Source organism: Hippocampus bargibanti, linkage group LG01 (genome assembly GCF_051943395.1).
Source record: "Hippocampus bargibanti isolate YZ-2025 linkage group LG01, ASM5194339v1, whole genome shotgun sequence".
Taxonomy (NCBI): Eukaryota; Metazoa; Chordata; class Actinopteri; order Syngnathiformes; family Syngnathidae; genus Hippocampus; species Hippocampus bargibanti.
In genome coordinates, this window is record NC_142734.1 from 3,809,937 (window position 1) to 3,833,187 (window position 23,251).

The 23,251-nt window shown below is 41.2% G+C and overlaps 1 protein-coding gene across 1 annotated transcript; it reads left to right on the plus strand.

Annotated features, from left to right (window-relative positions):
* The first annotated feature begins 1,164 nt into the window (after positions 1–1,164).
* On the plus strand, positions 1,165–17,075 carry emilin3b (elastin microfibril interfacer 3b). The gene is made up of 6 exons (XM_089005537.1): positions 1,165–1,901; positions 11,284–11,406; positions 12,776–13,050; positions 13,135–13,481; positions 14,406–14,753; positions 14,981–17,075. The coding sequence occupies exons 1-6, from the start codon at positions 1,723–1,725 to the stop codon at positions 16,088–16,090; spliced, it is 2,382 nt and encodes a 793-aa protein (XP_088861663.1). The 5' UTR covers positions 1,165–1,722; the 3' UTR covers positions 16,091–17,075.
* The last annotated feature ends 6,176 nt before the right edge of the window (positions 17,076–23,251 follow it).

The window sequence follows — 23,251 nt, forward strand, 5'->3', positions numbered from 1 at the left end:
TTTTGTCATTTTTACTGAATATCAAAACCCACATAATGTTGAATTTTAGGACTACACAAACAACGAATTAATTTCTAAATTATATGGGTATGGATTTATCTGAGCTTGAAACGGGGGTGGCTGTACAAAATGCAAAACAAGACATACATATTGATTTATATTGCACTTTAACAACAGCTGAAGCTGTAACAAAGCGCTAACATGGACACAAGGTAAATGCTGCCCCCTAGTGGAAGGGAAAATTAATTGACCAGCGCTTTATCGGCACCCCCTCGCAAGAATAAACAAAACCCAAAGATATTCGGAAATGTCGCTCCACATCATATTTTTCAATCCCCGAATAAGTTCAGGAATGGCACCGAATTAGTTTAAAAAAACCTAAAACACAATTTTGTGGCGTTTCTTAAGGTGCATGGGGTACAAGAAATTCATTTCACTTATTTTAAACAGGGAAAGATAACAAAAAAAATGAGATATGTTTTGAGTTATGAGCGTGCAGAGCATTGTCATCGAATAGTGGGAGTATAATTTGCTTTTTTGATTGTTGCTGTGCCGATGACCATTTTGTGTTTGGGAGCCTTTTACTGAGCGAGTGTTTGTTCTGTAGCCACAAGGGGACATAAGTCTTCTTTTGCCGGTCCCAAGCCCGGCTAAATACAGACAGAAAAACTGATCCAGTGACTGTAAAGTGACCTTGAGAGTTTCGAAAGGCGCTTAGAAATCAAATGGATGGATGGATGGTTGTGTCAGGAAGGGAATCCGATGTAAAAGCTTGGCCAAAACAAACATGCGAATCAAACCACTGAAGATGGAGGACACTGATTCGCCGTGGCGACCCCTTGAAGAGAAAAGCCGAAAGTAAAAGAAGAAGAAGAGCGTGGTCAAAAAGGAAATACAATGGTATCATGATTCACATACAATGGAAATTCCTGTAGAGCAAATGATATCAAGGCAACAAAAGAATCTTGGCAAGAAGGACGTGAAAATGGATTGACACATGAGTAAGGGGAGGGTTCAATTGTTCATGACTGAGCGAGTGACAAGTAGGAGGTCCATTGTGTGTTGCTCCACAGCATCCATGCACATGGCAGTAAAGAGTGATGAACACCAACTGCTAGCCAATATAGAGAAAAGCAAAATGCGAGTATATACACAACAATGGAATACAAGAGAAAGAACGACAATTTATTCTCTTGCTTGCGTTGCAGCCGGGCTGGGGTTAGGGTGGGTTATGCAAATGCAGTCTATCTTTCTACCTCCCCTTTCAGAAGCTGCTTTTTGCTCACACCCACACTCATTCATGCTTCGTTTTGTGTACGAGGAGGGCTGAACCTCGACAGCGGTTTCCCCCCCATACAGACGCATATGTGTGTGAGTGTTTCTGGAGACACCCTCACTATCTCTCCTCCGCCCTCCACCAGCACACCTTTGTGAGATTCTCTCCCCTCCCTCTTGAGCCTCAAAAGCCTCCTTCCTCCCTCCTCTATTCGATGTGTGTATGGTGTGGTGAGTGTACACGCTGGAAGGAGACACCGGCGTGATGCTCCCGATGTGACATCTGTTTGGACTCCACATCTCCTTCAATGCACACAGAAGTGTGAGGAACTTCAGGACACCACCCCGAGGAGCCTACAAATCTCTCACTCACCAGTCTTCATTTTTATTCTCCATTTAGTTTCCTTTTTCCAGCCTGTGGGATTAATAGTAAGGCAGGCTAAGACAATGAAGTTGCACCAGGTGCTCGCGCCGGTTTGTCTCCTGGGAGTGTTAATCGTGGCGGTGGACAGTAAAGGAACTTTCTACGGAGGTCATGTCAATCCTTTTTATGGCCATAGATACAACATGTTCAAGACTGGACTCAACCCTCAGCACATCCCAAACAAGCCTATGACCAGACACAAGTAAGTGCTCTCCTTTTGACCTTAGGTGTCATTGTCATTCTTCTTTAAAACGAGATTACACTATCCCGAGAGTGACTGTTATCAACTGGAGGGCGGTCCCACTGTTGCACCCCTTGACAATCACCAGGTCACTTTGAGTATTGCTCTGCAGAAATATGGTTTTAGTTATGACATCGGCTTTGTATTGAATCCTAGAATGGACACTTTATTTTGGCCTCTTTCTTTGTAGTTCACCCCGAAAACAATCTGTACTTGGGGAGCAATATAATATCAACAATGACAGGGGAAGACCATTTTTTTGTCTTTTATTGGCACACAGCTGATGACAAGTGGACTGATTCCTCACTTGTGGGGGTGGGGCTGGTAGCCGGAGAGGCTCCATTAAATGGAGTCTTTATGGTAGAGCTGGGCACCCTCTGTCCGAAGACTGCAACTAACAGTCTATCAATAGAAATATCCAGAGATGACAGATTATTGCCATCCCAGCATTAATTGCCTTGCATTATTCAAATAAGAATCAAATCCTGTTCCCTATCAGAGAACGGGTCATATGTAACAGCCTTTTATTCCAGGCAAATGTGTTTTGGGCAGTTACAGTGCAAATCAGCAAGGAATATCACTACAATGCGACATGTTTGAATATGAATGTCATGAATATTTGCCCTAGAGGGCTTTGGTTTTGTTTCCCTCCGCTTCCTGGCTCTTTTGCTTGGCTTCCCTGACAATGGTTATTGCTTTGGACAGCTCCCCAGCTACCTGCTGCTTCACTCAAAATGTGCAATCTCCAAATGAGACAACCAGCATCCCACACACGGCAGTCAGCACCCACTAATGGTCACACTTCTGCCATTCTTTCCATTAAAGGTTCATCCATACCTTTCCGAAAGACCACATTTTAGGGATGCAATTTGAACTGCAGAAATTTATCAAGAGAAATGTAGTGGAGTGTCACAAAAATGCTAAGGCAACCCGAGGGCTCAAAATACCACAACATTGATCCGTCATGCATATTAGCATATTTGACAATAAAGCTGACTTTGACTTTGATTACACTTAGAATAACGCTTTGATCATGATGATGATAAAGCGCTGGCCATGTCCTCTGGCAATGTTTTTTCCCTTCCACAAGGGGGCAGTATTTTCCACCTTTGCACGTTAGCGTTTTGTTCAACCGCTATATTAACCAATATGTATGTATTGCATTGTATTTCGGACGGTCACCATTGATTGGCAAACGACCCTGACTTTTTAGATAATTTTATCAATCTATAGTAGCCTGTAATTGCTTGCTGTCAACGTGCTAATCCGTTACATGTACTGTACTTGCCAGTCTAACTATAGCCGTTACAAAAGAGGTGTAGACCTACTTTGACCATTGGTGTAAGATCACCTCTAGAAATAAATCAGCCCTGCTGTTGACAGTGGAGGACGTACAGTATTTTGAAATAACCCACATTGCTAAATACGTATCAAAGTATGCTCCAATGCGATTGTGTGTTTGTGTACGTTGTTCTATTTCTATTCCAAGACTGTGATCAGTGAACACACAGAGTATTAAACATGCCTAACACTGTAAAGTACTGACAGGAAGAGTGCAGCAAACAGACTCATACGAATCTGTCATCATGACAACGTACCAGTGGACGGCTAATACACAACAGGTGGGACATGTCCTCTGGCTGGTTTGAGGGGTGTCTAGATCAATTATGATACAAGCAGATGGCACATGCCATTACTGATCTGGTCAAAGATTTCGCCAAGGGCTTTTCAATGAGGTATTGGGACAGAGACCGGGGGAATGGGATGCAGGAGTGGTAAAGGTCACAGAGGTGGACAAGGTTTATCGGCTGTTGTTGTAAGTTTGTGTCCGCTTTCATCACCCTATGCGTTGATAACATCTTCAGCATTTCAATCAGAATCAGAAAGCCAAAGCGAATGGGACAATGAGTCCAGTCATAGACCATAATCAGTCAGGACAATAGGAGTAATAAGTGTAGCCTCAGGGAATAGTTCTCTGCTCCCCTAAACTGGCCTCATTGCCCCATTCGCTCTGGCATCACCTCATCAGCATGACTAAGCCTATTTGGTACCGACTAAGAAGTCTGTCGTAAGAACGATCCAAATTAAACCTCACATTACCATGGCGATTTAGTGAAAGGGCTTTACTGTTTTATAAAAATAGCTTCATTTACTCCCCTTTCAAACCATGTATTTTCTTTCGCTAAGATTTCAACCTCACTGTTGTCAAATGAATGGTTGCTCGCTTTTAGGTGCATATGTACTGAAGAACCTTAGAGCAAGGACCTATCACAGCGGAGGTCTTGCACCACCACCTCTGGATAGTATGGTTATATATATATATATATATATATATATATATATATATATATATATATATATATATATATATATATAGGGCCAGAGCTACCAGCAACGATTTTAGTTCACTGACAAAGCCACTTGGATGAGAAGCAAAATGTCCGACACCTTCAAAGAAGTACAGATGACTATTGAAGAAACCTTTGCATTGATGGATCACTCCTGTACGATTGAGAGCTTACACAGATGTATTGCATCATCACCATAAGTTGGCTGTGCTATTTACAGTACGTAATTTTTTTTCATTTGCGTTTTTTTTTTTAAACTTTTTTTTCACATTCACATTTTTTTCATGTGTTTATTAAGAAGCCTGACAGCAGTCGGTAGAAACGAACGGCGGTACCTCTCGTTCTTGCTGCGTGGGTGTAACAGTCTCTGGCTGATGGAGCAATGAGCTTTGCTGTTTTTTTACAATTGATGATGGACATGCGGCCATGCCAGTATACCAACAATACACAGATTCATTAACTTCATTTTCAAGTCACTGAAATCAAACACGTAGGCTAATTTCAACAGTAAAAGTGTGGGAAAGTTGCAGTTTTCTACTAATGTCACATATGTTTCCTTTAAATATGAAGCTTCGGATCAAAGCTCAGCTTTGCATAAATAAACAAGGGCTGAAGTGCAGATCTGTGCGCTGCAGTGATGTGGCCAGGAAAGTTTTTCTTACCTTTGAACGGAGACGGGCTAATGTTTCTCCCTCCCTGCAGTTGTTAGGCTTAAGCTCCTTGCCTGCTTACTGTATCTTTGAATTTAGTCTGCGACCGGCATGAAAGAGGTCACCTTCATCAAACAGTTATTTATCTGACACACCCAGAGGCTTATTTTACAAATATATGCGGCAAGGAGCAGCTCAAGACAACTTTAAACGTACACAATTTTCAGTTTGTAGCCCTGACGCGCATGGACGGACCAGAAGTGTTAACACAAAGTGATTTGAAGTTTTAATTTGGGGGGGGGGGGTGTATGCAAACAATTAAACAAATAAAAAAGAGGTGAAACATGCATTAACTTGCCGAGCAGATGTGTCAATTGGGAAATCTTCAGCTGCATCAAGTTTCCTATCACTGCTCCATTTTACAAGCCCTAAATCCAGTTGTTGGGCGAATGACAGATGGCCATCTTAAAGATCGAAACAGTGGTAGAGGGCAGCGAGATATTGTTTTTAATTATTATTATTATATTTTGACACCTTATTTTATTCATGTTCTACTGTCATGTTTTTGGGAGAGGGAACTGCCCCAGCTACAAACACTTTACATACAGAATGGTTAAAGGACAACGGACACCACCGGCCAAGTTGTGTCCATGATTTGTCAAAAGACTTCAAATGACTTCTACTGAGTGCATTTTACAAAGATTCCACTGCATATAGCTATATTTTACGTTTTAAGACTTGCGCTGACTATTCAGGAAGTCTTGTTTTCGAGTTGGTGACGAGTCCTCACGTTACGTCACGTCTGGAACGCCCCTGACCCAGAAAGCGACACACAATGCATTTTGTGGTACTTTGTTTGGTCTGAAAACATCGTGTTGATGGCGAGACTAGAAGGAAAACATAAATAACGCGATGGTGAATCGTGTGTTGCACCAAGACTACCAAATGTGACTGGTTAAATTCTTTAAATACAAAAACAAACATCTAGAAGCAGTGCAACAGGCGAAAAGTAATTAAAGGAATCTGAAAGACAATTTGTAATGATGTAAAAAGAATTCATGGACAGAATCTAATTCAAGTTAGACTGTGATTCAGATATTTTTAGGCCAGCAGAGAAGGCCTTGCAGGCCATGACGGTCCGCCACTGGTACAACTTTATACCTCTGTAACCTTTAAAAAACAGCTTAAACTGGAGCAAATGTAACCATGCTGAGGAGGTTGTTTAAAAAATTACAAGAAAATCCTTGTAGTAAAGCTAATGCTCTCTTTATATATGTCTCTCTCTGTCTCTGTCTTTCTCTCTGTCTGTGTCTGTCTCTGTCTCTCCATCTGTCTCTTTCTCTCTCATCCTTTTCTGAAGGACCACAGTGTTGATTGAACTGCAAAAGTAGTATAAAGCATGTTTTCTCGATACGTCACAAACAAGACGGGGAAAACGAAGCACATTTTACACATGCGCATGTTTTATTTTCGTGTAATTCCTATCGTATTGCACGTACGGGGAAACTGCCGTGTGAACGCAAGCTGAGGGTTACACTGGGGTTAACACGCTTCTCTTTAGGAAGCAGCTGTTTAGGTGTGAACACCCTACAAAATTTGCACCGGTGTAAGATATGTCAAGATCAGTGCATCGGAATAAGGAATTCAATTAAGCTCACAAACCAATTTTAAGGCATCCACCCATCCATTTTCTGATGCATTATATCCTTATGACTGTCGGGGTGTATCACAGTCATTCCCCACCCCATCCTATTTCAGATTGCTGCTGTGGACTGCAAATTTCCCCATTGTAGGACGACTACAGGTTTTCTGATCTGATCTGATCATCTCCCGGCAGTACATCTTAAAGCGGTTGCCAGTCAATCACACTGAGACGAACATCCATCCATGCTCACACGCATACCTCGGAACTACAGTGATACCTCGGTTTACGAACGCTTTAGCTAACAAACTTTTCGCCTTACGAACATTAAATTCGCAAGAATATAATCTTGGCATATAAACAACACAGCGCCATGGTGGCTGGCGGACCAGTTTTCCACACCCCCTCTGATTGAGTGCAGACGTGGTTTCTTATCATGTGGAGTATTTGTGCTATTATGGGACCGAAAAAGATCCCACCACAGGCTGGTGTTAAGCCTAGGAAGACATTAAAGAAAATTATGGTCGAGCAGAAGAAGGAGATCATCGAAAAACACGAACGAGGTGTATGTTTGTGTGACTTAGCATCCCAGTACCAGTATGCTAAGTCGACCATTGCTACGTGTGGCTAACGGTGTTTCTATGTTATCTAAGCAACTGTCTCAGGCAATAGAAGAGGTTGAAAAACTTCTGTTGATTTGGATTAACGAAAAGTAGCTAGCAGGGGACAGTGAGTGAGGGTATTATCGCCGGGAAAGCATGGCAATTTCACTCGGATATCATCAAGAGGCAACTACATCAACGACCATCACAAATGTAAATAAAAAGACTTTATGATACAATCAGTTTATTTCTTTAATTACAATACAATAGCACAATTATTATACATAAAATAAGGTCTATTTTGGGTAGTTTTAAGGCTTATTTAGTAGAAAATTATGTTTTATGGGGACCTGGGAACGGATTATTCTCATTTTTAATGGTTTATTATACGAAATAAATGTTCGACAGAGAACTTTTCGCCTTATACACACTTTCTGGGAACCAATTAAGTTTGTAAGATGAGGTGTCACTGTATTTACAGTAATAATAATAATAATAATAATATTTTGCCTTTTAACTCGAACTCGGAAACAAGACTTCCTGAATATTCAGCGCGAGTGTTAAAACGTAAAATATAGCTAGATGCAGTAGAATCTTTGTAAAATACGCTCAGTAGAAGTCAGTTGTCCTTTAAGTGTCTGGGTTTGCTTATTTAGTCAAGATCCCTACAGGTAAGGGTGCAAAAAATCACGAGGAAGATGGGCTCTTTGGTGCCAACCTGCCAAAACGGAGAAAAGAAGTCGCCCAGAAAACAAGAGATAAGACAACAGACAAGACTGTCATCAAAGAAGGAAAAAATTGAAATCCCGGCAGTGTCGGTACAATGTTCAAGATCTAATTGTGACAAGATTGTCTGCAGATTTTTAAGAGGGAATAAAGAAAGGTTATGTGAAAAGGGGGGCCTTTGGAACATTGTGTTGAGATGTGCAGAGAGACCAGGTCCAGTAGCAATATTTGCCAAAAACACTGCACGTGAAAATTCAAGAACGGAATTCTTCTCTCCCCACTGGGAGATGCAGCAAGCCAGCTTACAAGTGTAACGCTAGACTGGAAATATTTACAGTGGAATGGGGCTCGCGGTGGAAAGAAAAAGAGACAAGTGACGAAGGACAATATTTTTGTGCAGACCTGCAGAGACGAGGGAAATGGGAAGTGCGTCTCTGCCTGCTTGGCAGAAGGATGTGAGGAGTGCTTTGTTGTTGATGGGAGTTGGAATGGCTGTGGCGTGCTGCGATTGGGAGGACACTTTCACTCGCTTGTGCATGAGGTCAGATGGGTGGTTCCGATAGAATGTGGAAGTAGGATTCTATAATAGTGAAATGCAGAGAAAGTCATAATGGTCTTGAAAGTTATGCTATTGATGTGAATGTGTGCAGATGATGGTGGCGATTTGCGTTTTTTAGTCATTCAGTCAACTTTCTTGCATTGTGGTGAGGAATAAATTACGAGGTATGAGTACTGAATCACAATCAGAAAGCCTTTAAAGGACAACCGACATCACTTTTTTGTTTCCTAAATGACATCAGAAAAGCGTATTATAACATCTAAAATGCCTAAATCAGCAGTATGATATTTTTAGTCAAATGCAAAAGACCAATAAAAATGACTTAAAGTCTCTAAAAAGTACAGTAAAGTCTTGTTATATCGATATCGGTTATATCGATAGTACTGCTTATTACGATACTATTTCTATGAAGGCAAGGAGAAAATTTACATGCCGCAGGATCGGATATATCGATAGTCCGGTTAATTCGATATTTTTTCCGACTCCCGAGAATATCGATATAACGAGACTTTACTGTACTTCAATTTGAAACGGGAAGTGGCCAGTTTCAGAAGGTCCCACCCCCTTTTTCGTGGTGTCATGCCAAGATGTCTTGCCTTGCTCGAGAATCAAAACAATGGCTTCAGATTCGGAGAATATGCTTTCTTGTTACTCATCCAGTTATGAATATGATTCAAATAGTTCTGAAGAAGAAAGCATACATGTTTGCAATCGATTAAAGACTTTATTCCGGTCATTTTGATGCATCTGGAGAGAAATGTAGTGACAAACTCTTTAGTAGTCACTGTACCCAAGAAAAGTCAGAAGATGGCGACAAAGCTCAGTGGAAATTGTCTCCTGGGAAGTGTTGTCAGCGAATGTCAAATACATTGTAGAAGTCTTGATGCAACACACAACGATTTACCATCGCGTTATTTATGTGTTTATCTTCTAATTTCGCCATCAACACGGATCAACATGAAGTTTTCAGACCAAACAAAGTACCGCAAAATGCATTGAGTTGATGCAAGGTATGTCCTTTCTCAGTCAGGGGCGTTCCTTCAGTGACGTAACGTTAGGACTCGTCACCAACTCAAAAACAAGACTTCCGGAATATTCAGCGCGAGTCTTAAAACGTCAAATATAGCTATATGTGGTGGAATCTTAGTAAAATACGCTCAGTAGAAGTCATTTGAAGCGATTTTACAAATTGTGGGCACAACTTGTCCGGAGGCGTCCTTTAAGTTGTGCACATGCAACTAATAAAAGCAGGACATCATTCTTCCTGTCAAAGTCAGGTCAAGTCAGGTTTATTTGAATAGCCCTTCATCACAAACGAGTCTCAAAAGGGGTTCAAAAACCTACAGTTGACAAAGATTAGAGACATCCTCTTATGCAAACCCCCAACCGGGCAAGGAAAAATTCAAAACCCCTTTTGGGAAAACAAGACGAAACCTTGAGAAGAGATCACAGAGGAAGAAATCCCTTTCCGGGATGCCCAGGTTATAAAAGCCACAGCATATACAGTAAGACACAACAATGAAATACCCCCACAGATGCAAAACGCTTTGACAGAGGCATAAAAGCCGCCATACAGTCAGACTTCTCATTTGCTCCCAATAAGCTGTAAGTTGGTTTTTTGCTAGTTTTTTTTTTAATCAACTCATAACGAAACGTAAGCATACGTCACAATGCTTACCATATGGGCTGAGACGTGCTTATTATGTTGCTGGAATTCAACTTGGACACCTGACCTATTAGTTTGGAATTTACATGAACAAATGATCATCACTGTAAAATGTGTTGATTGTGACCCTGCGCAGGATAAAAATGTGTGTACCCTCAGTTCAAACTCTAAGCATTTTATTCGATATTTTAAAACAATGAAAATGTTTCTTTAGACGTCATCTGTAGTTCTTAGAAGGTGTAGGTAGAAGGTAGAAGTTCTTAGAAGGACGTTTCGCTCCTTGTCCAATGAATTTTAACAGCGAACTAAAGTTGTGGTGGCAGTGCCAGACCTCTACTCTGATAGGTCCCTGTTCTAAAGTTGGGGGGAGCAGTGGACTACTCCCTGAAGAAAATCTGATTACTTCTTTTGTACTGACTGATTATGGCTCTGATTGCCCCATTCTCTCTCTCTCTCTCTCTCTCTCTTTGTCTCTCTCTCTCTGTGTCTCGGACTCGCTCAGTCTCAGGGCTACCAGCATCACTTTGGGTCCACACACACACACAAACACTGTCAACAGAGTTTGTGGCTAGCAGGAGAAAGTTTCTCACAGATTGTAAAAGGCCATTCTGCCTGTTCACCCTCTTAACCTGTTAACTCAGAACATATTGAGCCAGCACATCCCCCTGTGTTCATCGCTGCTCCTCTAAAAAACACAGCCTTCTCCGTAACAGCTGCAGAGCAATATTAAGGGCCCACATGTGTTGCTAAATACTCCCCGCTGGATGAGAGAAACTGTACACATGAGAGTCTGAAAAGTGCAGAAAATCATTTCCTGTACTGCACAGTGGAATATTTTGGTGTTGGAGGCGCTCCTCTGGCAATGACGGGGGAAGGAGAGGGTATTTTGGTCCAAAATGATGCAAACGTTATTCGATGGGTAATGACTGTAATCTCAGCATTCAAAAAAACGGAACTGGGTTCCTGTTTCTTGTCTTGCATACACAAAGCAGCATGATGGCATGTACACCATCGAAGAACAGACGACAAGGAAAATGTGGACCATTTTTTATGACAAATGACATTTTTACATCACATGCAGCTGGATAAGCAGTGGCCGTTGGATCAAGTGTATTATATAATATTGAATTTCCCTTTCCTCTACTTGCAGAAATCACTGTGCCTATGTGGTCCAGAGGAACATCTCATGTGTGACGCAGGATGGAGTAGCGACATACGTGAAGGCTGAGTACACAACCAAGTGTATCTGGGGACAGAAGTGCCCTGTTATCATGTACGCTTACATTCCAATGTTAAAAAAAAAAGAGAAAGAAAAATACCGCTGCACAGGAAAAACAGTAATATGAGATTACCTTACAAGCAAGCCAATGGGGAAAATAAACTGCATCAAGGCTGCCCTCTAGTGTTAAAAAACACACATAGCAGATGCATCGATCTCTCTCTGTGTCTCTCTCTCTCTGTCTCGGTCTCTCTTTCTCTCTCTCTCTCTCTCTCTCTCTCTCTCTCTCTCTCTCTCTCTCTCTCTCTCTCTCTCTCTCTCTCTCTCTCTCTCTCTCTCTCTCTCTCTCTCTCTCTCTCTCTCTCTCTCTCTCTCTCTCTGTCTGCGTCTTTGTCTCTGTCTCTCTCTGTCTCTGTCTCTGTCTGTCTCTGTGTCTCTGTGTCTCGCTCTTTGTCTCTCACTGTTTCTCTCTCTGTCTGTCTCTCTCTAGATATACATATCCGTGTATATACATATACGTGTCTATATATATATATATATATATATATATATATATATATATATATATATATATATATATATATATATATATATATACATATCCGTGTCTATATATATATATATATATATATATATATATATAGACACGTATATGTATATACACGGATATGTATATCTAGAGAGAGTGTCTGGAGACAATTGCTATGCTGAATATATATATATATATATATATATATATATATATATATATATATATATATATATATACACAAACAGGCCCACAAGCACGGGTGCCCTGCATACTGAGTCATCTGATTAGTTCCACTGCTTGCTTACTTGCATGTACTACAGACAGACATTGAATAAATCACAAGGAAAGGTGATGTCTGACACTGTCTGCATATTATGAGTGAGTCTGATTTGTCCAAAGGGGGCCATTTATAATAACATTTCGTCCTTCACATGGGAAATTAACAAAGAGGGTTTTCCCTCCATAAAAGATGACTCACATCGACATGTGTGTGTGTGTGTGTGTGTGTGTGTGTGTGTGTGTGTGAATGCGCACACTCGCGTTGAGACAAAGATGATTCCAAATCAAAGAATACAAACTAAATCCAATTTTAACAAATGCTAACACTCGCATCCAATAATGACCCTGGTTCAATCTCCCAATCCCAAAACCACATCATTTATATTACACTTTAGACTAATCCCCTAATCTCCCTTTAATTCCTGTTTAATCCCACAGACAATGACGACATCCCTTTATCTTTGCCATGCCCCTCTCGTCTTTCCATCCTCTCCCGTGACTCATCTGTAACAATGAGTTCAAACAAAGACTGAATTAGCGGTTTACAACAAAAAATTAAAAATAATATATCAATAATGGCTGAAGGTGAACGACCGCATTTCTCCCTTTTAGGTACAGGTCATTCCACAAACCGACATACAAAGTGGGTTACAAAACGGTGACTGAACTGGAGTGGAGATGCTGCCCCGGCTACTCTGGAGACAATTGCTATGACGGACCCACCTCATTGCCCGACGTGGTACCTCCTCTCAAGGCAGCAGTTTTGCCACATCGTCCCGGAATAATGGGTGTTCCTCATGGTCCGAGAGTCCCCGTTGACCAGAAGCCCGGGGGAGCACCACTACCCAGCGGACGGCTGCCTGCGGACAATGGAAAAACAAATATTGGTGAGAATGAGTAAGAAGTTATTAACATCAATGCTATTGCAATAGACAGACTCTTGGATTGTCCTTCAATCAATGTAAAAACAGGCAACAAATTGGGGATTTCCGGAGTGAGTGGCGAACGTCTGGACCGCATGGAAGACGACCTACGTCGCCTCAGTTTGGGCTTCAACTCACTCAATGGGATGGTGGCTGGCCTGGAAGAGCGACTGCGCACATCGCTTCGGGAAGACACCAACAAGATCCTGGTATCACTGCTGCCCAGCCCACCACGTGGGCCTGATTCAGCTGTGGGATTTGGGGTCCTCCCAATAGGGACTCCTGGAGTCCTACGTGGGGAAGAAAACCTCTTCAGATTTGGAGATCTTGCGGGGAGAGTGACAGAAGTCAAGGATGAGCTTCGAGCCAAGACTCACATGTTGGAGGAGATCCAGGTTTGTGCCACACGGATGTGCATGTCACTTCTTGGCCTTCAGTAGTGATACCTCTGAATCAATCAGCTATCACTTGAATAAACGTAAGAATTACTGTTATGAAATAGTTCACATTTTTACGATGAACGTGTGGATTCATGATAACCTCATAAAATTGCAATATTATTTGCTATTTTTGGATGAAAAGTCCGCTTTCAAAACGGCTTTAACAGTATATCTCCAAGAAAGTCATTTTTTTTCGCCTCCCCCAGCCATTGTGGGTTGACAAAACTGTTATAAGATCAACATAGTATATTTGCAGCTCGCTACAGATACAGGGTGCTAGCTCTGGCCAGTATGCTCTCACGAACGCCTAGTGATACTAGGAATGGCTAGTGACTCGTCATTCATGTGACTAGCCAATCATAGTTTGCAAATACAGTAAAGTCTCGTTATATCGATATTCAAGGGAGTCCGAAAAAATATCGATATAACCGGGACTATCGATATATCCGATATCGATATAACGAGACTTTACTGTACTGATATTTTCAGCGCCTGCTAGCATGCCTTGGGTTGCCAACTAAAATCTGATTGGTTAGAAGTACAGTTTGATCGACACATTTGATGCGACAGGGCATCAAATGTGAAGGCGCACAGGTAGATTTTTGACCCTGGTGACAAATGATGGCTGAAATTTGATTGGTTAAATGCTTAAATAGGAAAACACATCTGGAAGCAGCACAACAGGGGAAAGCAATAAAAGGAAGCTGAAAGACAATTTGGAATTATTTAATAAGAATTCATGGACAAAATATAATTCACATTAGTTTGTGATTCAAATATTTTAGGCCAGCAGAGAAGATTACAGGCCTTGACGACCCACCACTGGTTAAATGTAAAGATGTTTTTTTCCTGACCTCATTGAAACATATCCCTGTTTAGGGAATGGTCTTAGGACATGACGGGCAGCTCAAGAGACTCCTGGAAGGAGCAAGAGGAAGGCCCTTGCCTGGCCCTAGTTCAGTTCATCTGGACACCATCCTCGAGGATAAACTGGCCGGGATCCAGACTGAGATCCTGGATGGATTTGAACAGCGACTCTCTCGTCTGGAGAACCAATGTGAGGAGAAGATCGGCGCTGTGCAAACACAATGTCACAGGGAACACATGGATGGCCGTGAACAGATGCAACAGTCCCTTGATGGAAGAGAAACTGGACTCAGGGCGGAGTTGGGCTCTTTGCAGGCTCAGATCCAAGGCCTAACGCTTACAGAGAGCTGTTGTGAACAGGTACTGATAAAGGAAAAGTCATATACAAAGTAATTGTTTTTTATGTGAGTTCCCTTGCAAATACACCATTAATTGGGGGTGAGCCTTATACTATGGCATGCCTTATACACTATAAAATACGGTAATAGCCTTATAATGAAACGCATAGTTGCACACTTCAAGAACTACCTCGTGTTGAAATTGTCCAGATTTTTCCACTCGATCTGAACAGTTTTTGATCATTTCAGGTGAACAGCCTCTCTCATCGTGTGCTGCTACTGGAGGAGTCTGTGAAAGGTCTCACAGAAACACAGCGACAGCTTCAATCAACACTCAGGGATCAGAGCATCCACATAGAAACGCTGATCGAAACCCGCTTGGTGGACCTGGAAGACCGACTTAATTTTACAGAAGGGGGAGCAGATGGCACGTCAGGGTTCCTTGGTGGCCTTGATGGATTTAAGAACATGCTGGAAGACAAGTTGAAGGCCCTGGAGGAGAGGTTGTTTGTGGCTGTAGAGGAGCTGAGCAACGCCACAGCGCCAGCACTCTTGGAGGGTCAGGTGGTCCCGCCACGGGAAACAGATATCGAGTCTGTGAAGAGAAAATTAGATGGCAATCTGGATGGCATTGAAAAACGTCTTGTAGACCTAGAGCTCTTCTGCACCTCCTCCTGTTCGTCTTCCACTCCTCCAGCAGGGGGTGGCAGAGTCAGTGAAGTGGAGGGCGAGTGTGAGGACATGGAGAATAAGATGACAGACCGTCTGGACTCTCATTCAGACCAGCTGGAGCGTCTGAACAGCACACTGAAGAACCTGGTCTTGCGGATCGCCCAAGAAGAGGCAGGCAACTCCGTCTATGGCGAGATCACCCTGCTGAAGGTCAACATCAACTCTGTGAACCGCACTCTCAAGGGTTTAAAGGACTCTATTAGTTTTATTGCTAGTGAAGTGGGTCATGCCAACTCCACATGGGAACAGCGTGAACAGCAGCTAGTCAATCAGGTCCAAGGAATTACTAAACTAGTGGGCCATCAAGCATCTCTCCTGGGGGCCGGGGAGAGACGCCTGTCCCAGCTGAAGGGAGAACTTGTGGCCTTGAAGAGACAACTGACAGGGGGGCTTCAAGGCTGCTGGAACACTGGGAAAGAAGTTCAGGACGAGGTAAAAGACGTTGATAGCAGGTTGAGCCAGGTGGAGGGCCAGTGTAAGAGCTTGGGGGAACTGGCGGAGCAGCTGGAGAGGATCCGAGCAGAACTTGAGAGACACTCGGACTCCTTCCTGTCACAAGCAAACGGAACCGTCCCCGTTCGTTCAGATCTCACAGGGGAAGACAAAGACAATGTGCCAAAGCACTGAGTAAGCCCAATAGTGGACCAAAAGCATCTCAGCCTAAACGGCGGGAAAAAAACCTTGACGCTGAAATGTTTTCTCGCTCTCGCCAATTTTGACCTTCTATTTGCACATATGCAAATTAATTGAAGGGGGTGAAAGACGTTTTCCATCAGACTGCCACCACAGTGCCTCCAAATGACCTGCTTATTAGAAGTTCATGTACACATTTCAAAGAGACACCAATGGCTGTGGAGCTGGACCATGTTTTAAACCAGGAGGCATTTTCGCCACCACGTTTCTCATCTTTTTTTAACTTATATGACATTGTTAAACACATTGCTACAGCATTTTATTCAAAGTGTGGAAATGCGAAAGAAAACAAACAACCAGGAACTAAGACGTTGTTACGGGTTTCTCTTGACAAGCACAGTGAATACTTTTTGTGTGTGGTTTTGCTATCAATGTAGTGCTATTTACATGTTCGTAAACATCGGATTGTACACAAGTTAATATGATTTGGTTTTCACTGGCAGTTGTATGAAATTGTTTTGATTGCTTCAGGTTTTAGAGAAGATCTGCAATGTACTATTAAGATGGGAGACATCACATTATTGCCCTAGAAATAAAATCCCAAACTCCCTCGTGTTGTGCATTTGAAGGACGCTGGAGTGTATACGCAATATTGTGTGATAAATGAGGGTAATAACGTCCAGCAAAAAAATGTGAGTCTCGATTATGCTCCTTAATTAATTACAATTTTATTCATCCCTAAGGGCAAAACTCATACAACAGAGAAGATAGAGAGTTTATATCAGATTTTAAGATTTCATTATGGGGCTCTTCATCATCTCTTACTGTGGAGCAATATTAATGGAAAATGGTCGAGCATGATCTTTTTTCATAAAATGAAACAGGGTATTGATTAACTGTGGCGTCCAAGGATGGCCCGAGCCTGTCATCCATGTCACCTGGGATGGGCTCCACCTCAACCACAATCCTGATGAGGATAAGCGCAAAAACTAGTGAAAAAAAAAAACAGAGGTATGTATCAGTACTTAGCGATGTACTTTTTTTGTACAGCATAATATATATACCACCTGAGAGGCAAGTGACGGAATCAAATTTATTCCGCTGATCAGAATCAGAATCAGAATCATCTTTATTGCCAAGTATGTAGAACACACAAGGAATTTGTTTCCGGTAGAACACGGTGCACTAGTATCGTCGTCAAAAAAAAAACTGCTAAGTGGCACTATACAGTTCCATTTTGGCTACTGTTGAATTTCTGCTTTGACTTACAAACTAGCGACATAAGCGCCGTATGGTGGTACTGAACTGTAATCAATTCACAATAAGCAGCCTTCGGAAAACTGTGAGCATTTATCTAAAACTATCAAAACAAAGGGGGGATTCGACTTACTTCATTGAGTTGGCATTTGGTGTCAAACTAAATGTAAAATAAAGACAATTACAGTAAAGTCTCGTTATATCGATATCGGATATATCGATAGTCCCGGTTATATCGATACTACAGTAAAGTCTCGTTATATCGATATCGGATATATCGATAGTCCCGGTTATATCGATACTATTTCTATGCACGCACGGAGAAAATTACATGCAAACAGGGTCGGCTATATCGATAGTCCCGGTTATATCGATATTTTTTTCGGACTCCCTTGAATATCGATATAATGAGACTTTACTGTATACTGTGAGTTACTGCCTAAAAAACGCTCTGCAAAATTACCGGTACTTACAGTGAATGGTCACATAAATACAATTACCATATTTTTCGTATAAGGTGCATCCAAAAGCCTTGATTTTCTTCAAAAGATGAGCGTGCGCCATATACGCAGTTATGCCTTATATGTGAAGTAATATTGAGCTACAACAGGACTCGCAACTACTGTCACCAGCCATCGCCTCCAATTCCCCCTGTAGAAGAATTAGTGCGTCATGCTGCATGTAGCGCCTTGTAATGTGGTGTTCCTTATATTTGGAAAACGTTTATATATGTACAGTAAAGTCTCGTTATATCGATATTCAAGGGAGTCCGAAAAAATATCGATATAACCGGGACTATCGATATATCCGACCCTGTTTGCATGTAATTTTCTCCGTGCGTGCATAGAAATAGTATCGATATAACCGGGACTATCGATATATCCGATATCGATATAACGAGACTTTACTGTATATGTTATATTAGGAAAACTGTTTTCATTCGTTGAAGGGGCGCCTTACTGTCCGGTGCGCCTTATATATGGAAAATGTTTGAAAATACTCCATTCATTGGGGGTGCTCCTTCTTGGCCTTCAGTAGTGATACCTCTGAATCAATCAGCTATCACTTGAATAAACGTAAGAATTACTGTTATGAAATAGTTCAAATTTTTACGATGAACGTGTGGATTCATGATAACCTCATAAAATTGCAATATTATTTGCTATTTTTGGATGAAAAGTCCGCTTTCAAAACGGCTTTAACAGTATATCTCCAAGAAAGTCATTTTTTTCGCCTCCCCCAGCCATTGTGGGTTGACAAAACTGTTATAAGATCAACATAGTATATTTGCAGCTCGCTACAGATACAGTGTGCTAGCTCTGGCCAGTATGCTCTCACGAACGCCTAGTGATACTAGGAATGGCTAGTGACTCGTCATTCATGTGACTAGCCAATCATAGTTTGCAAATACTGATATTTTCAGACGGACAATATGGTACTCATAAAACCTGATTTTGGGCTTTAATGTGACCAGTTAGCAATGTTTTTTACTCTCAAAGTACTCCACACACCAAACCTAAAACACAAAAGTCAATTTCCGAGTCAAAAAGACAAGATCTGCATCGGATTTGGCTGTTGCCCGCTACGCCTCATGGATGAGCTAAACAACTAATACAATCTTGGTGAAATAGGAGAAAAGATCCATATCTGAGGAAAAAAGTATAATTAATATAAAAAAAGACTCTGAAAGAGTGTAAAATGGGGTGAAAAGATTGGTTACTAGCAAGCACATCCGCCTCATTGTGCATAGGTTGAGGGTTTGAATCCAGGCTGTGGACTTCCTGTGTGAGGTTTGCATATTCTCCTTGTGCCTGCATGGCTTGTCTTTGGGGACTCCGTCCTCCCCCCACAATCCAAAATGTCCTGAAGAGAACTGAAGACGCTCCAGCACGCTCATGATATCCATGAGCAGTGTGGATAATACATAAATGTTATAAAATGCTCAATTTAATTTAAGTTGTTTGGGGATATAAATGTAAAAAAATCTATGTATTATTTTCTAAAATGGTTACAGGAGGATGTGCATGCTAGAATTTTTCCTCTGTTCTTCATTGCAAAACTGCTCCAAACAAGTCGGATTCTGACATCTCCTGTGCAGAGTCCTTTTCAGGTCACATCTTCATCTCAGCTCCGGCTGACGTTTGCATTGACGTTTACAATGATAAATGTCAATGCAGAAATTCGTGTTGCTTTTCAACATATTGAAAGGTGAAAAATATTCTTTGGTTTAATTTCAACTTTATTTATCCAGGTAGGATAAATAAAGGTTGGTTGACCTTAAAGGACAACCGACGTCTCCGGACAAGTTGTGTCCATAATTTGTAAAATCACTTCAAATGACTTCTACTGAGCGTATTTTACAAAGATTCCACCGCATATAGCTAAATTTTACGTTTTAAGAGTGGCGCTGAATATTCCGGAAGTCTTGTTTTTGAGTCGGTGACGAGTCCTCACTCTACGTCACTGAAGGAACGCCCCTGACCGAAAAAAGGACACATTGTAGCAGTCCTTCCATCACGTCAATGCATTTTGCTGTACTTGTTTGGTCTGAAAACTTTGTGTTGCACCAAAAAGAGGCAGAAGACAAAGCTCCGTGTAAGGAATTAATCAGCCCGTTTCCACAGGCTGATTAATTCCTTACAGCTTTGTCGCCATTTTCTGCCTCTTTTTTAGTGCTACATTTCCCCTCCCCCATTGCCTCAAAATGGCAGAGAGAGAGAGACAGACAGACAGCTCGACAGACAGACAGCCCGACGGCCTGAAGAGGAACACTGACACTGATCGGCAGAGATGTGACAACGGCAGGCCGGCCAGAAGACGAAAGGATGGGCAGTCTGAGACAGTCACGTCAAGTAAGATGAAGATGAATCGCATGTGTGTACAACGGAAAGCAGGCCAGAGTCACAACAAAGCTGTGCAAGGTTTACATGCTTCAACACTTGTTCCTCCAAACACATGAATATATGCTAAAAATATCACTAGAGGCGTTGTTTTATTTGTGACCTTTTCTGAGATTCGTTTTTCCTTTAACTTGCAAGCGGAGGCTTGAAATACTATCACAGTATGACAGCGGTGAATTCAAATGGACTCGAGGTGTGCGTTTGTGTGACTTAGCGTCCCAGTACCAGTATGCTAAATCGATCATTGCTACGTGTGGCTAATGGTTTTTCTGTGTTATCCAAGCAACCGTCTCAAGCAATAGAAGAGGTTGAAAAACTTCTGTTGATTTGGATTAATGAAAAGCAGCGAGCAGGGAACAGTGAGTGAGGGTATTATCGCCGAGAAAGCACGGCAAACAATAGCGCATATATTATACACAAAATAATGTATATTTTGTGTTGTTTTAAGGCTTAGTTAGTAGAAAATTATGTTTTATGGTGACCTGGAAACGGATTATTCTTATTTTTAATGGTTTCCTATGGGAAATGAATGTTTGGAAGACACACTTTTTCACCTAGCGTGTTAACAGGAAGTATCAATAGTGGACATTTTAGATCTCTTTCCAAGCAACAGGTATTAAAACACAAATGGTGGAGAAACATATATAGACATGAATTAACAATTGTCACAGCTATACTGTCTATATCAGGGGTTTCAAACCCGCGGCCCGCGGGCCAAATGCGGCCCCCGAAAGAATATTTTGCGGCCCGCCTTGATATGAAAGATTAATGTTAGTGCGGCCCGCATGATTGATATGAATGAAACTTGTGTGGGGAGCTGAACAAGTAGGCAAGATAAGCAATGTTTAGGACAGTTAATGTTCAATATTTTCTTTATGTTAAGAAAGTTAAAGGTTAAAATACTGTGAATTTGAAACTTTATTAAAATAATTAGTAGTATTAGTAGTAATAATTAGTTTTCCAGTGTTTTTTTTTTCAGTCGTCTGTAACTGCCTTATGATCATTAAATTATTTTATTTAATTATTACTGGTTCATTAATTTTTTTATTCATTTTTCCATTTATTCGTTTTATTCATTTTTTGTGTGTTAAAAATAAAGATTTTGAGAACATTGGAATGTTTTATCTGTGATTTTCTTGTGGAAAAACCGATGCGGCCCAGCCTCACCCAGACTCTGGCTCCAGCGGCCCCCGGGTAAACTGAATTTGAGACCCCTGATCTATATCCTTCATGAAGAAAATGACAAAGATGGCAATAGTTAGCATAGTAGCAGCAGTTGTAGATTCTACTTCGTCTTTGTCTACATGACCGCCTCACGGTGGTCAAAGTGGATATTGCACTTTGAATTGGATTTCAGTATCAAGTTACAAATGATCATATTCTTTAAAATTAATATACTTTTGAAAGCAATGTTTTTATTACAGTAAAGTCTCGTTATATCGATATTTTCGGGAGTCGGAAAAAACATCGATATAACCGGACTATCGATATATCCGATCCTGCGGGCATGTAATTTTCTCCTTGAGTTCATAGAAATAGTATCGTAATAAGCAGTACTATCGATATAACCAGTATCCAATATTAAAAATAAGATATATTGCTACTTGTACTTAAGAAACACATTTGCCCCCTTTCTGGTGTGTGGAACAGACTAATTGTAGTACTACATATTTTTTTAAAAATGCCTTTTTTATGAGTCATTATTATTTTCCTAAAACATCAAATTTAAAGTTGGCCAATGACTGTTGGAGTGTAGCAATATCAATCGTTTCATTTTTCACATGGTATGTACACATAGTTCATATTCTCCATTTGCTTCTGGCACATGGATGCAACATCTTATCTGTTGGACACGAATTCCTGCACACACAAACACATGTATGCACCCATAATTTCCTGTTAGGCACTTTTGTTTCATTACTCAAATATCTGACTTAACCAGATATGAGCGAATGGGCCCTTCAGTGCATGATGTCAGCACTTTATATGAAAGGTACACACAAAGCTAAAAATGGTCACAAGCTAAAGGGCATGTGTACGTGCAACTGTGTGCGTATGAGTGTCGCACACTGAAATCATGTTTGGAGGAGTGACACACAAACGTTTGAAGCTAACAGCTTAGGAGGTATCGGTGAAGAGAGATGGTGATCCAATTTCACACCAGTGAACACCACAAATCCAATTGTTCCTGATCTACTTTCTGATGGGGATTTCAGTTTAAGGGAGATGTCAACACAAGTAGCGGAGACGCCTTCAGTGACAAAAAAACGGCGATTGGCTTGCTACATGAGGAACTCGATGTGGATGCATTCATCTGAGTGTATGAATAAGCATACAGTGATACCTTGGCTTACAAACTTAATTGGTTCCCAGACAGAGTGTGTAAGGCGAAAAGTGTGTATCCCAAAAATTAATTTCCCATAGTAAACAATTAAAATGAGAATAATCCGTTCCCAGGTCCCCATAAAACATAATTTTCTACTTTCTAAGCCTTAAAACTACACAAAATAAACCTTATTTTATGTATAATAAATATGCTATGGTATTATAATTAAATAAACTGTACTATATAATAAAGTCATTTTATTTACTTTGTGATGGTTGTTGATGGCTTGATGGAATGGAGTTTCATGCCTCCTCAGCATTAAACACTTGATGAGGAACGTAGCCTTCTTCTTTCACCATCTTGAGGAATGATCCCTTGTAGGTGCTTTCTCTGCGATAATTTTATCTAGTTCCTCATCAGTTGTGTTCTGTTTAGTGCGGGTTGTTTGTGGAGCCTGTTTGATCTAGCTGGCTAGCTATCGACCTAGTCATCCATTAGCTAGCTAGCTATTATCTAGCTAGCTAGCTAACTTCTCCTGTGACTGTGAAGTGACCTTCAGAGTTTTGAAGAGCGCTTGTAAATCAAACGTATTATTATTATTATGAGCTATCTCTTAGCTAGCTAGCTTTCTATCTATTTGAGTTACTTCCTTTTTGAGTGAACGCTGGCGCG

Bases quoted from the DNA above. Each gene is read 5' to 3' on its own strand.
- emilin3b (XM_089005537.1), top strand. From the start codon at position 1,723: ATGAAGTTGCACCAGGTGCTCGCGCCGGTTTGTCTCCTGGGAGTGTTA. The intron at 1,902-11,283 runs GTAAGTGCTCTC...CTCTACTTGCAG, and splicing joins AAGCCTATGACCAGACACAA to AAATCACTGTGCCTATGTGG. The intron at 13,482-14,405 runs GTTTGTGCCACA...ATCCCTGTTTAG, and splicing joins ACATGTTGGAGGAGATCCAG to GGAATGGTCTTAGGACATGA.